This window comes from Pleurodeles waltl, chromosome 4_2 (genome assembly GCF_031143425.1).
Source record: "Pleurodeles waltl isolate 20211129_DDA chromosome 4_2, aPleWal1.hap1.20221129, whole genome shotgun sequence".
Classification (NCBI taxonomy): domain Eukaryota; kingdom Metazoa; phylum Chordata; class Amphibia; order Caudata; family Salamandridae; genus Pleurodeles; species Pleurodeles waltl.
Window position 1 is genome coordinate 78402561 of NC_090443.1, and position 13415 is coordinate 78415975.

At 42.6% G+C, this 13415-nt stretch overlaps 1 protein-coding gene across 2 annotated transcripts in view; it reads right to left on the reverse strand.

Moving 5' to 3' along the window:
- NEMP1 (nuclear envelope integral membrane protein 1) overlaps positions 1-13415 on the reverse strand; it is a 289952-nt gene that overhangs the window by 212685 nt on the left and 63852 nt on the right. For both annotated transcript variants that reach the window (XM_069230773.1, XM_069230774.1), the window contains exons 4-5: positions 13043-13115; positions 9745-9838 (exon numbers count right to left, since the gene is read on the reverse strand). In XM_069230773.1, coding sequence (XP_069086874.1) covers positions 9745-9838; positions 13043-13115 — 167 coding nt within the window. The remainder of the gene's footprint in view (positions 1-9744; positions 9839-13042; positions 13116-13415) is intronic.

The following is a 13415-nucleotide window of genomic DNA, read 5'->3' on the forward strand; positions in this document are numbered from 1 at the left end:
CCAACATGGGCAGAGCAGATAAATTTGTCAAAAACTTCCTGGTGGAGCTGTTCGATCGCAGGAGTTCCCCCTACCCCCCATGTTTGCGGATGAGAAGGTCCACCACTCTCTCAACCCCCAGCCACCAGTAGGGACCCTGCCAAGACCGTTCATTACTTGCCTCATAAATTACAGAGATATAGATACAGCCTAGCCCCTGAAAAAGGTCCACTGCAATACCCAAGATCTGTTGTGTCATCCTACCCAGGCTACACCATCATGGTTTAGGAAGCCTGCTGGAAATACACTGACATTGAACACTCACTACAGGAACTTTGCATCAAATATGCCATGCTATACCCAGCCAAGCTGCGCATGGAGGTAAACTGAAATTTCAGTGTTTTACACCCCGGCGAAGATTCAGGATTTCTGTTCGACGCACCTGGCCAAGCAGTCATCCCAACAGACAACTCTGGACCACACCCTATCCCTGGCTTCACCGGCAAAATCCCCTCCTGGTTGATGGCTGCCACGCTTCAACATGCTGTTGGCTCCTACCAGCTCTCTGGTTCCTGCTGTCTAAGTCAACATCACACAGAGGCCTCTCTAACAACACGGACATTTGGGTTATACTTATTGGCAATACACTGTCTGAGATTCAGATCATTCCCCCTTCAGGTCTCCTTGGACTTGTGGGCTGCATCATTTGAGGCACTGCCGCCCCCCCCCCCCCCCCACATCCCTCCCCTTTAGTGTATACCAACCAGTTCTACTGTGGGATGTGTGTTTTTTATGTTCAAGGGATTTACTGGATAGTTTATAGTCTGGTATGGGCTGGAGGGAGGTGGGTTATGTTGTTTTGTTGGTAGATTGTTTATGTCTCCATTGCCACTCCGCTTTTTTTCATACATGGCCATTACACTGCATTGCACATGGCACTTCACTGCATTATTACCCACCCTGCTGCCGCCTATGCAGCCCCCTCCCAAAACACAATAGAAATCCAATGCCCTACATGGAACATCCATGGTTTAAATAATCCCCAAAAAGGGAAGCAGGTTCTGGCATACCTCACCAAACACCGGATAACATTAGCCTTCCTCCACGAAACCCATCTGTCATCCTGAGATGACTGTCAGTTTGTTCGCACCTGAGGTCAAAGCCGTTTGTTCTCATTTTACAGCTCTTACTCCTGTGGAGTATGTATTCTTGTCCTTAAGTCCTTGCCCATTATCTACCAATAGCGCGTCACGACAAGGAGGGCAGGAACCTTCTGGTCCATGCGCTTTGGCGGTCAGGACAATCCTGCTCACAAGTGTAAACGCCCCTAACATTGACATCCCTTTATTTTTCAATGGCCTTACTTTTCTAATGACTCGCATGCACGTGGATCTTACCCTTCTGGTGGCGAATTCAACAAAGCACATCATCCCCCGCTAGACTCCACCGCATCTTTGACCAGCCTTAAAACACACTCATTCCTTGCACTTCAAGAACTACTGGATACACATTATCTCTGACATGGGGCGCACACCACTACCCCTCTATTAGAGGTTATACTTTATTTCACAAGCCATCAATGCCCTATGTGGCTCCAAGGAACCTGGACTTAATGGCTTTACAGGGCACTTCTACAAGGCCTTCAAAACAGCCATAGTGCCTCCCCTCTCCAAGGTATATGAAGATGCCGTCAAAGATTACTATCCTTCAAACATCCATGTGCCAGGACGTGGCGACTCTTCTCCTTTAAACACGGCAAGCTCCCTACCTCTAGCTCGTACCGGCCTTTGTCACTCCTCAATTATGATAATCAAATTCTAGCAACAGTCATTGCAGCACGATTGGCTCTCCTAATGCAGCATATAATCTTCCCCCTCCAGACTGGCCTTGTGCGGCATTGTTCCACGCCATTAATCTGTGCACAATATGTGCAATAATAAACCAACTTAATCCCACCCTCCAGCCGCTGTCTCCCTTCTGGATGCCGAAAAGGCATTAGATTCTCTTGACTGGTCATTTCTGCAAGCTACGCTTGACAAGCTGGGCTTCCCTCAGGGATTCAAGAACTGGATTCTACTACTTCATGCTAACCCTCTGGCCCACCTGCGGGTCAGTGGTCATCTCACCGAAACGTTTGCCATATCATGATGCACTCAGCAGGAATACCTCCCCCCTCCTTTTCATTATCGCCCTAGACCACTTAATTCAGCACTTTGAGGAAAGCCAACTGCATTTGTTTCCAGAAGGGCCCTATTCTGGCTACTATTTACACAGATGATATATTGCATTTTGCGAGACCCTGCCCTGCATCTCTCCCCGCTAATTCAGGATATTATCTAGTACAGCACCTTATCCAGCCTTATGATTAATTGGCATACGTCAGAGGTCTTCCCACTTACTGACACTACTGTCCGCTGTCCCATCGAGTACCCTCTAAAATGGTGCGCAGAGTCACCTAAATATTTGGGCATCTTCCTCCACCGGCAAAAAGTGGAGGTGATCCGCCATAACTGTGGCCCAGCCATCAACACCCCCTCCTCTCAAGTTGACAGGTGGATCCATCTTCCACTCTCTATAGCGGGTCGCATTGCGATTATAAACATGATTGTACTTCCCCATTATCTCTACCTACTCTTCAACATTCCAATACCACTGAATTTCTCCTTGTTCTCTACAATACGTACCCTGTTAACACATCTAATATGGACTGAGCGCTGTCTCAGAATTAAATGGGAGACACTCTCCCCCTACTCTAAGGGTGGGTTTTGAGTGCCAGATCTTCACCTTTACTATTTGGTGGCCCAATGCCATTTTTCCTAACAAGCTGGAATCAACCAGACGCTAGACTTCCCTACCCGAAGCCTGAGAGGCACCAGGTGTATCAGCTTCCATTGCCCCCTATTCTCCCAAAGGGCTTACCTCGAGAACCCCTGGACATACATACCCTCTCCACATCTTGCTGGGTGTGGTCTCTGGTTCGGATATACCTAGGATAAGATGTCCTTTAATCACCTGATGTCCCTCTTAAAGATAGCCCAAGGCTACCAGTGACACAGAAAACACTGGTACAATGCGTATTCGCTATGCATCAACTTTGCACCTTCGCTGGTCTCTTCACAAATGGTAAACTAGACCTACGCTCTATGTTTGAGGTTGAGGGAACGACTTACTAGATGGACAACTTTGTTCGTCTCTACTTACACAGTACATTGAGGGAAAAATTGAGTACCTTTCCAGAGGAGCCACCTGACTTCTCTCCTCTCACCATAGTGTTATCATCGGCAGACAGCATTAGGTTTGTATCCCACCTATTCCAGCCAGCCAGCCAGCCTTGAGCTGGGCCCCTTACATCGAATCTCGGCACAGACGGCTTGGGAGCAGGATCTGGACTCCTCCATATCTGATAAGGTGTGGCAGTTCTGTTGCCTGAAGACCAAACTGGTGTCAATAAACAGTCAACAAACTCCTATGTTACAAGTTCTTGCACTGCACCTACACCACTCCCCAGTCCCTTGCCAAACTTGACCCATTGCGCTCCCATAAATATCTCCAAGTGCACTTCTGACCAAGCTGATTTTGCACATCTCACATGGAATTGAATCATTACACAGGCGTATTGGCAGGATACCTTCACATGTATATCTGCTATGCCAGAATATGCGGTTGATCCAGACCCTGTCATGGCGATCCTGAGATATGTTAAATCTCTTGCCCCACATCACAGAAAATTTGCAACTATGGCACTCCTACTCGTTAAACGGCGCATTGAAGCATTCCTTTCAGTATCAGGCTGCCATCAGTACTACTTCCTAAGTCTGGAATGGTTATTTACTCCTGTCAATGGTCTAAGTTAGATGTAGACAGTTAGGAGAATATCTTAGGGAGGACCATTATGCCTGCAGTAACTGAGGCTCTAGAGGAGGGGAATGCCTCTTCATGCTATAAGGGATTGAGCTCAGGGATCACCCGGGCACTGGATGAAGTAATCCAGTTTAAACTTGCAAGTGAGCCAATCTTGCAGATAGGGTTAATTGGTTCTCTGCCGAAAAAGGGTTGTAGAGTGCAGGAAAGAAGGTGGAGAAGGGATTATAAAGAAGAGGAAAAAGGCACGCACACAATTATGCTGAAAAAATATCATCATGCAATCCGCAAAGCACGGATAGACGATTTAGCAAATAGGGTCAGTGCAGCCCTGAATTGCAGCAAGGAAACCTATCAGATTGTGAATACCTTTTTGAAGGCTAACCCCACCAAGGGAGGCCCCCCCAACTTCAGAACAGCACTGTGAGGCACTGGCCAAGTACTTTCTCAAGAATGTAAACAGCGATTACTTCTTTATAACAAGTTCCTCAGGGCATCAGAAGGCTGTAATAAATCCGGATTCCCATCCCTGTGGGAATCCGTGTTCTCCCATCATTAATCAAGCTGAAGTAGTTAACATAGCGAGATCAGTAACTTCAGGTTCTCCGCTAGACCCTGCCCTGATAGACATATTAATCAAGGGCGAGAACCTGCTACTATCGACTTTGACCAAACTTTACAATCTTTCTTTACAAAGTGGTCAAGTCCCTACAGAGGGGGAAACTCGCCATTATCCGTCCTTTGTTAAAAGAAACCATCACTGGACTCTTTGGCAGTGGAGAATTCTAGACCCATCTCCCTCCTACCAGGCACGAGTAAGATTCTAGAAAAGTTTGTCAATGAAGTTATCAGCTTTCTTGGATTCCAATGGCATCCTTCATCCCACCCATACGATGCCTGGAAAACCTCTGTGCTAAGCTGGCTAACCTTGTTCTTAAGCAAGAGGAGCTTTCAGGCCCTTGTTATTCTTTTAGTTATAAGTTGAGGTGGGGTGTCCCACAGGGTTCATCGCTTAGTCCAACCCTCTTCAATATTTATGTGCATTCATTATCTGATATTGTAGGGGCCTCTGGATTTGCAAATGTTTCTTACGCGGATGATACTCAATTGGTCATCTCAATATCTCAGGATATTCAGAATATCTCCATGATGCTCAATAAACTGTCAAATTGAGGTAGCCAAAACGATGGAAGATAGTGGTCTTAAAATTAAAAGGCGAGAAAACTGAGGTATTGGTGGTTGGCAATAACTTGCCAATCTGGCAACAAATCAGCTGACCATCTATGTTGGGTGAGCGCCATCAACTAAAAACTGAAGTAAAAAGCCTGGGCTTTATATTAGATCACAAACTGTCCATGGCTTCAAAGGCAAATAGAATTACACCTGTTTTGGCATGCTGAGAGCCCTCCATAAAATCCTGAAATGGCTTCCATTTGAAGCCAGGATTATCATTCAGGGACTGATTATCAGACTATGGTAACTATCTACCAAGGGAGTCCTAAAGCAGTCAATAGGCGATTGCAAATTATTCAAAATGCGGCAACCAGGAGTCTTATGGGGGTTTCTAAGCTTTGTTCAGCAACTGGTGCTCTCAAATCCCTGCACTGACTTCCTATTAAGAGCAGGATTCAGATTAAGACTGTCTGATTCATCGAGCCAAACACAAGCAGGACCCAAAAGTTATTCAACAACTGATTTTTCCTTATCTACTGAGGAGATCCCAGAGATCAACCTCCTTGTCATACCCAAGATAAAGAGACAGGGGCAGCGGTTGGTCCTTCTCCTACTTGGCACTTAAGACTTCTCTCCCGGTGAGCCTGAGAAGCGAATTGCTATGCTTTCGCAAGCAATAAAAAAAAAAATATATATATATATATATATATATATATATATATATATATATATATATATATATATATATATATATATATATATATATATATATATATATATATATATATATAAAAATGTTTAAAAAAAAAAAAAAAGAAGGAGTAAAAGTAGGTCGCCTTCCGGTATTCTTTAGTGCTTGGAAGCCCGGTTTCGGGTAGCCATGCACTTTATAAATCCGGTAATGAATTAATGAAGTACAGTGGGGCAGAAGTAGAAAACCCACCATTCATGACTGGCTGAGTGACATTTTTTGTGCTACCACAAGTGAACTATACACCTCATTTTTGCCTCCTACATCCTGACCAAAGGATATTTGGGCCCATCATCGTTCCTATTTGCTGACTTATGCAGAGGCTGGTCCGGCAGATAATATGCTTGGTTCCTGATCTTAGCTCCTTTCTTGTTAATGGCTTGGCACTTAAGATGGACTGTGCATAATATGTGTATGTAATGTCTTCACTTATGTCATTACTGGACTGAATACTGCAGTATTGCAGCTATGTGTGTTTTTGTGAAAAGCAATAAAAACATTAATTACAAAAAAAAACAAAAAAACTCAAGTTTACCAAAAAGAGTTATCCCATCAAAAGGCATGTCTAAGATTTTAGATTTGACATCAGTATGAAAGGCTGAGGATTTTAATCAGCCTTGCCTCCATAGCACAGTCCCTCCTGCCAACTGGCGAAAACCTGTATTCGAAGCATCCATCGCTGAATCAATAATGAAAGAATAGGTCAGCTCCCCTTCCTTTAGGACAGCTCTCGTCGTTTCCCTCTTATCCTCAGGAATAAGAGCCAGTAATAAGAGCTTTACCATGCCACATCAGGCGATCATAATGATCTACAATCGCCACATCACTTGCTGTCATAGATGAAATTATAGGCCTATATTGTCAATACATTTGCTATCCTTATCTGGCAGACTAGATGATAAAGTTATTGCAGTCTTGTTTTTTCTTTGAGCTGCTGAAGCCACTACTGAATCCGATCTAGTATGACCAGTGAGGCAAGCTACAGCTGAATCTGGGGCTTTACATTTCTTGGTCCTAGACGAGGTATCAGAGCTGGAACGGCAGCAGGTGTTTTAATTAATTTCAGACCTTCTGATTAGACATAATGAAGAAAAGGAATGGATTTAACATATTTTCGAGTCTTTAAAAAAAACAACAAAAAAAAACATGGTTGATCGACAGGTCATTCGTAGGTTGAATTTCTTGGCAGTTCTTTCAATCAACAAATGAAATGAAGAGATATCATCTGTAGCATCTTGCAGGACTGCGCCATCGTTTCCACTAAGGATGATAAAATCACTGCCAATATCTCCCCTTCCATCACCGTCTGTTGTTCATCTCACTCTCCTATATTAGTATTGGTAGAAACATTAGAATAAATATCATCCATGTCTTCTCTGTGGACAGATCCCCTTGGCACTGAAGGAGGGGAGGTAGCAGTGATGGCTGCCTAGCAGGTGGAACTAGAAAAGGTGCAGGCTTAGGAGGCCGGAAGATGGGAGCAGCAAGTAGCCCCATATTAGGAAAATTAGCTGGTTGCTGCAGTAACAACTTAGTAAAAGTAGCCATCATTTGTTGCAATGCAGATAAGGCCATTGGCACTTAGACCACATCTGGCTCTCTGTAACATCTAGGTGGTTTCTGCCTTAAACACATTCCATACTTGTATGCCTGCTGACACGTGCACTGTAGGACTCTTCTTACATTGCGTCCTTTTTTAAATCTGGGACATATCTCACATGCAATTGCGTTGGGCTGAAAACTGTCAGTGAGGCATAATTACTAGCCTCCTCTTTCTGGTCGGACTGCAATAATTGCACTGAGGCACATCCATGACCCTCAAACATTTAATCCCATGTTTTCCGTGGACTACGTGGCCTCAGACAATGCTGCTGCCAACAGTGTAGTCATCAATGGAATGCTCAACGTCAGCGGTCTCGTCGTCCTCAACCGTGTCAATGTCGACAATATCTTCAGCATCGACAATTAAGTTAAAGTCTTAGACATCAACGGTCTCGATATCGACAGGATTTCCTTTGAAGACTTTTTTTTTGGCCACAGGTGAGTATCTATAGCGCTTAGGCTCTGGGTTTTTTCAGCAAAGGAGCGGGCTGCAAACACTGGACCCAACAGATCATGTTCTGGAAAGTGTAAAAGTCTAGTCTTGAGCGCTGCCTTCACGCAAGTGCTTGAAGGGGTACTTCTCACGGAGTGTTCCACTGTAGAGGAGGCATCTCCTATGGAAGGAGGAAAATTCTCTTGATTCGTAAGAAATGCCAACTTCTTTTCTTTGTCTTTAAGAGTCCTGGTAGAGAACGACTTGCAGATCTTAGGTTTAGGACAAAAACAATAAACATTCTGCAAGTATGGGTCATAAGGAGAAATGTCCTTGTGCCATAAGATCAACAGATTTTTAAAAGAGATCTCTTCTCGTTCGCTATGGTGACAGTTGCTCGTCAGAATAAAAGACCTCCCTGCTCCAGAGATTGAAACAATCTTCCCTACAAATAACTCACATTACAGTAGTGCTGAAGAAAGGGCTGGTTCAAATCCAGGGCAGACCAAAATGGAAACAATTACAAGTTCACCGAAAGGTTGGAGCAGAGCTCCGACAGGAGATTCCCTCACAAACAACGTGCGGTAGAATCTGAGCTACGTATTCCTCTAGGGGGGAGTAGGAGTGCTTACGCTTACACCTCATTTGCTGAAGTGTGGGTACTTTCAAATGAGATGGATGAGTTGCAGAAGGCTGCTTCCATCTACACTATTCCCAAAAACGTATTTAGCCACCAGCTAATCTTTGACCCCTTTAAAAAAAAAAAACATGAAAAAAAATGAAGGGTTTACTTACACAACGAAAACCCATTCCTCTAGAATTACACATTGCTGTACTTGCTGCCATTAATGCCATGCTAGACTACGCAAACCCCAGATACTCCAGCTGAATATGATTTTGTCAGGCCCAAAAAAGCCAATAAGTATCAGCGAACATAGCCAACAGGCCACAAAAGATGGATCACAATGGACGTACCATGTGATAAATTAAATGAGTGATTAGGCCATGTTAGGTTCAAATGTAAGATCCTCAAACTTGAGAGCCCAGTGCAGTGCGAGGTGGGCATACTCCATTTCAACAACAAACACTCAAAACTAAGACTGGGTGAAATATTCCACTCTGCTGGCAGAGTTTTGCTCACTCAGCTTTCAGCTTGGAGCACGGAATTCTGGGAAAACTCCACCAATAGCCGCATGTGGAGTTTTTTCTTGCATGTGGTTCACCAGTGTTAAGTTAGTAAGCCCAAGCGAGAGTCTGCGTTCCCTAGTGCAATTCAGGCACTAGAACACCTGCCTGCAAGATTTCTCAATGCCAGCGGTCGCGATCATTCACATTGAGAAAGCTACTGGTAGAGCATCGCTCAAGTGGAAGAAAGAGGCAACGCCCTTTGGCGCGTCACGTGGTGCTGTTCATGCCAATTTTACAGAGCAGAACAAGCTGCCAGTGCTAAAAATCAGCGCTGTCAGCACGATGTGGCCATATTTCGCCTGCTTATGGAACTCCATGGAATCTTGAAGAGGTTTTAGGTAACTCTGTGGAATTTTACAGAGCGAAAAACTGAGTTCTGCCTAGGCCTACTCAAAACGTTCCTTCCAGATCTTTCTGATCATCAAACCCCCAATGATTTCCCCCAATGATTTCCCACAATCATTTCCTCTCCAGTTATTCCATAAGGAGAAAAAAAAAAACACTTTGATACACAAACACTATAACTCAAATTCTGCAACAGTTCCACTCGGTCAGCTTTTATAGTGAAGTCATTAAAACAGGTAAAGGTAAAGAGTGATCTGGATAATCATAAATATAGTATTTTGATTTCTGGAATGTTAGACTATCCTATACATCAGCGTACATTGGACGGATGATATAAAAAGATAACTAAATTATTCGCAAATTAGCTTTTACCGCTAAACTACAGAACAATTGAGCCTTTCCACAGTCTTACCTTGGGCATCAGCTTTGACATCATAAAGATTAGGATAAGCAAAGAAGCAACCATTCCAACACTCATCCCTGTGGAGTAATAGAACAGCTGACTCCTGCAAAGAATCATCAACATTTTATGAATAATCTTGCTTTTAACGTTTTAAATGGAATTAGCTGAAATACCAGTTAACATCTCTATTTAACTCGTTCAACGCAACAAGGATGCGTTAACTCTGTATTAAGATCAGGTATATAGCACAATATTTATCAAAAACTTTCCAAAACCGAGCTTTGCGTTTCTGTTGCTTTTAAGAAAGATTAGTCAACAAAATGCAGAAGTAATGTACCCCATGCATACAACACAGTTGTGACTCTACATGCTCAAAAGGCCATTCCTTAGGAAAGTGGCTTATGACAAGATGAATTAACCATAGTGATCCGTGGTGTTAGTTTGTTGAAAAACACTGAGAATGAGACTTTAATCATGATCCTGTCCCCAAACACGTGTGGAACCATATGCTGATATTTAAAATGTTGCCTTTGCAAATATCTGTGTGTTAAATGACCTGCTTTCTCTTTCCTTAATTTTTTTTGTAATAGTTTTCGTATCACATTTTCATAATAGCCCTTTCTCTCTTTTGTATCACTTTTGATAAAATTTCAGAAATACCTCCACCTACCCAACATAATGTTCAGTAAGAACAATAACGTTTTCACGATTGCTGAAATATGGAAATTCTAGCACAAAAATAAAATGTGAAAGAAAAATAACATGAATTGTATTTTACTCTATGGTATTAAGGCGGTATATAATCCAGACTGTAGGATAATCAGAATTGAGAGACTTATGCTGTTGTTTATAAACACAAACCTGTTTGCCTCTGTGCGCTGTAGTGTTGATCTTCTCAGTCTTCCATTTCCTTCATCTACTATTCCTAACCTTTTCACACATTATGCATCCATGACATTTCTTGAAAAGAAATTCTGTCTTCAGATGAGATATGGAACAATGAACCTAAAAATTCACTTTTATCAGCTTTTGTCTCTTTTTTGTCTCCACAGATTTGTCAACATCCCCATACTAGCCTCACTGCAAGCACAGAAATAATTTTGCTAACTTGCCACCAACAGCAACTGCTGCTGAACCACCAAGAGGACTACAAAATCTGCAGTCCCAATGCCCAGCATGGCAACAGGAAACAGGACCAGGAGGAAAATACAAGTCCTTCTGCCAAAAATAAAAATAACATTTGTTTATATCTAGTAGTTGATACCACGATTTATTGTTGAGAAGCACTACATTTAAGAGAATTCCTTTTTATCTATTTTCTTAGCACTTTATAAAGCTCTCAAGGATGGACCTGCATCGCACTCGTTTCAAATGAAACTTGTGACCTGTAGCTAACGTTCCGATGTTAGCAGAAAACAATTATCTCACCAAGCCATATGACCTAAAGAACTTTGCTTTTAGCCCCAAAAAAAGCAGTTGCAACGATGCAACACACGAAAAAGCGCATCATAATACTGATGGCAGGCGAATCATTCTGTAGGCACGCACATGCGTCACCATGCATGCGTATGGAATGACAGGCAACTTTTTTTTTTTTTTTGTAAATATTACTGCACTAAGGCACTTTTTTATTTTTAAGTGAATCAGTCCAGGAGCAAAATGGCAGCTGCTCTGCCCTCCAAAAACAAAGATGAACTATTTTGTGTGGACTAGGAGGTGTAGGGGAGCAACAGAAATTAGTAGGGAGAGCAGATGGGATAAAGCAATGGCAGAGCGGATGTGTGTGGGGGGGAGGGGAAGAACACTATTTTAAAAGCCAGTGTGGTGGTGGGTTTAAGGAAGCAGCAGCATGGAGCAAAAGAGTATTTAACAGGATAAATGGAGGTGAAGGAACACACACACACACACACACACACACACACACACACACACACACACACACACACACACACACACACACACACACACACACACACACACACATATATATATATACACAAGCATTGGCAAAGCCAAACAGGTCTCGCCTATGCAGGATCTATTGGCTTTGCCAATGTGTTTTAACCATGTTGTACACCAGCGTGGCTGCTGTTCAGCATGGCAAAAGGTTTGTGATGTAGAGGAGCATGTGGTAGATTGGAGCGGAAGAGTGGAGATGAGCAGTGTGTCATAAAGTGGTCTGGACATAAATTAGAGTACAGTAAAGCGGAGTAGTGCAAGGGGGCATAGAGCAGGGGTGTGCATTAAGTGGAGTGGCATACAGTGGAGCAGAGTGGCCTGGAGTTAAGTGGTATAGAGTAGTGAGTGTATCGTAGAGTAGAAGCAGTGTGGGAATGGGATCACCTAGTCTATTGATTTGTTTTCCTTGCACTTCAGAATTACAAACAAATTTAAATGTGCTTCCTTTCTGCTTTCCTAATTCTGAAATATTTGCATAGTTCATTTACAAACGTTTAAATTTTGTTGTGTGCTTGAAAAAGCCTTTCACATTCTAGATTGTCAGATAAGTCCTCTTGCTTTGAAGTCAGAGAAAAGAGTAAACACCAAGCTCCCTCTGAAGACTGGGCCTGACATCTGACCTGTCCTTGAATCCACAGCAAATGTCACCAGTTAAGAACAAAATGTAATGGTTCGTTTTCTGTATTCTCTATTGATTGCTTGCTGTCTTCAAATAGGCTATGCTTCATGTGAGGGTAAAAGGCATGCTGTACCTCCTAAAGATAGCAAATGGAATTTACAAACCACAAATCCAATGATAAACAGGGACGGAATACCTTCTTAGGTCAGATTTCAAAATGTCCCCAAGAAGTCTTTAGCAACCAGACAGTTGCGCTGTCTGGTAGGGTTCGACCTAAAATGTAGCTCCCTGAATGTGAACATTGAAAGATCAAATCAAAAGGATAGTAAAGAGGCTATGCTCCAGAAGAGAAAGGGAAGCTATGAATCAGAATGCAAGCAAATGAGGATGACAAGAAGGACAACAAACAGAACTGGGGGTTATATAAGCCCACTGTACGTTTTTGGCATGATCCACAAGATGCCTTTCACTAACAGACAGCAAAATGTGTTTTGTAGATGAGAGCTAAAAAGGAACTATCACCTCAATAAATATCAAAAGCAATTATTGTTGAGACCACCGATGAAAACACGAAAAAAAGGATCATACAATAACACCATGGCAATAATTTCACTTAATCCCTATCCCCATCAGTTAGCATATTGTGATAGTCATGGAGAATGAGATCAGACGATGATTGAGGGCAAAGAAACATATTTAATCACTTGTTTTACGACAATCAATACATACCGGCTCAGAACATCACCATAAAAAAATAGCAACAGTCCCATGAGAAACACCAAGAAGAGGTATGGGTCGCTTCCTGTTGGGAAACACAATAATGTTGCTTTTAATAACAAAAAATATATCATGGTCAAATTATCATCAGACTTGAAATTAGAACAGCATTGGTACACCGAGGACATTAGAAAGCAAGGAGTGCTTCCGGATGATCTGTTAAGCAGTCATACATTTTATTTTACAGAATAGAGACAGTTTTGGAAATTGGTGAAACAGACTTTAATATGACTTGTTCCAAATAGTTCAAGACAAATGCCCAAATCTTATGAAGCAAAAAAATATAATGCCCATGGTGTTTAGGCAAGGCTATGCTCGATTATAT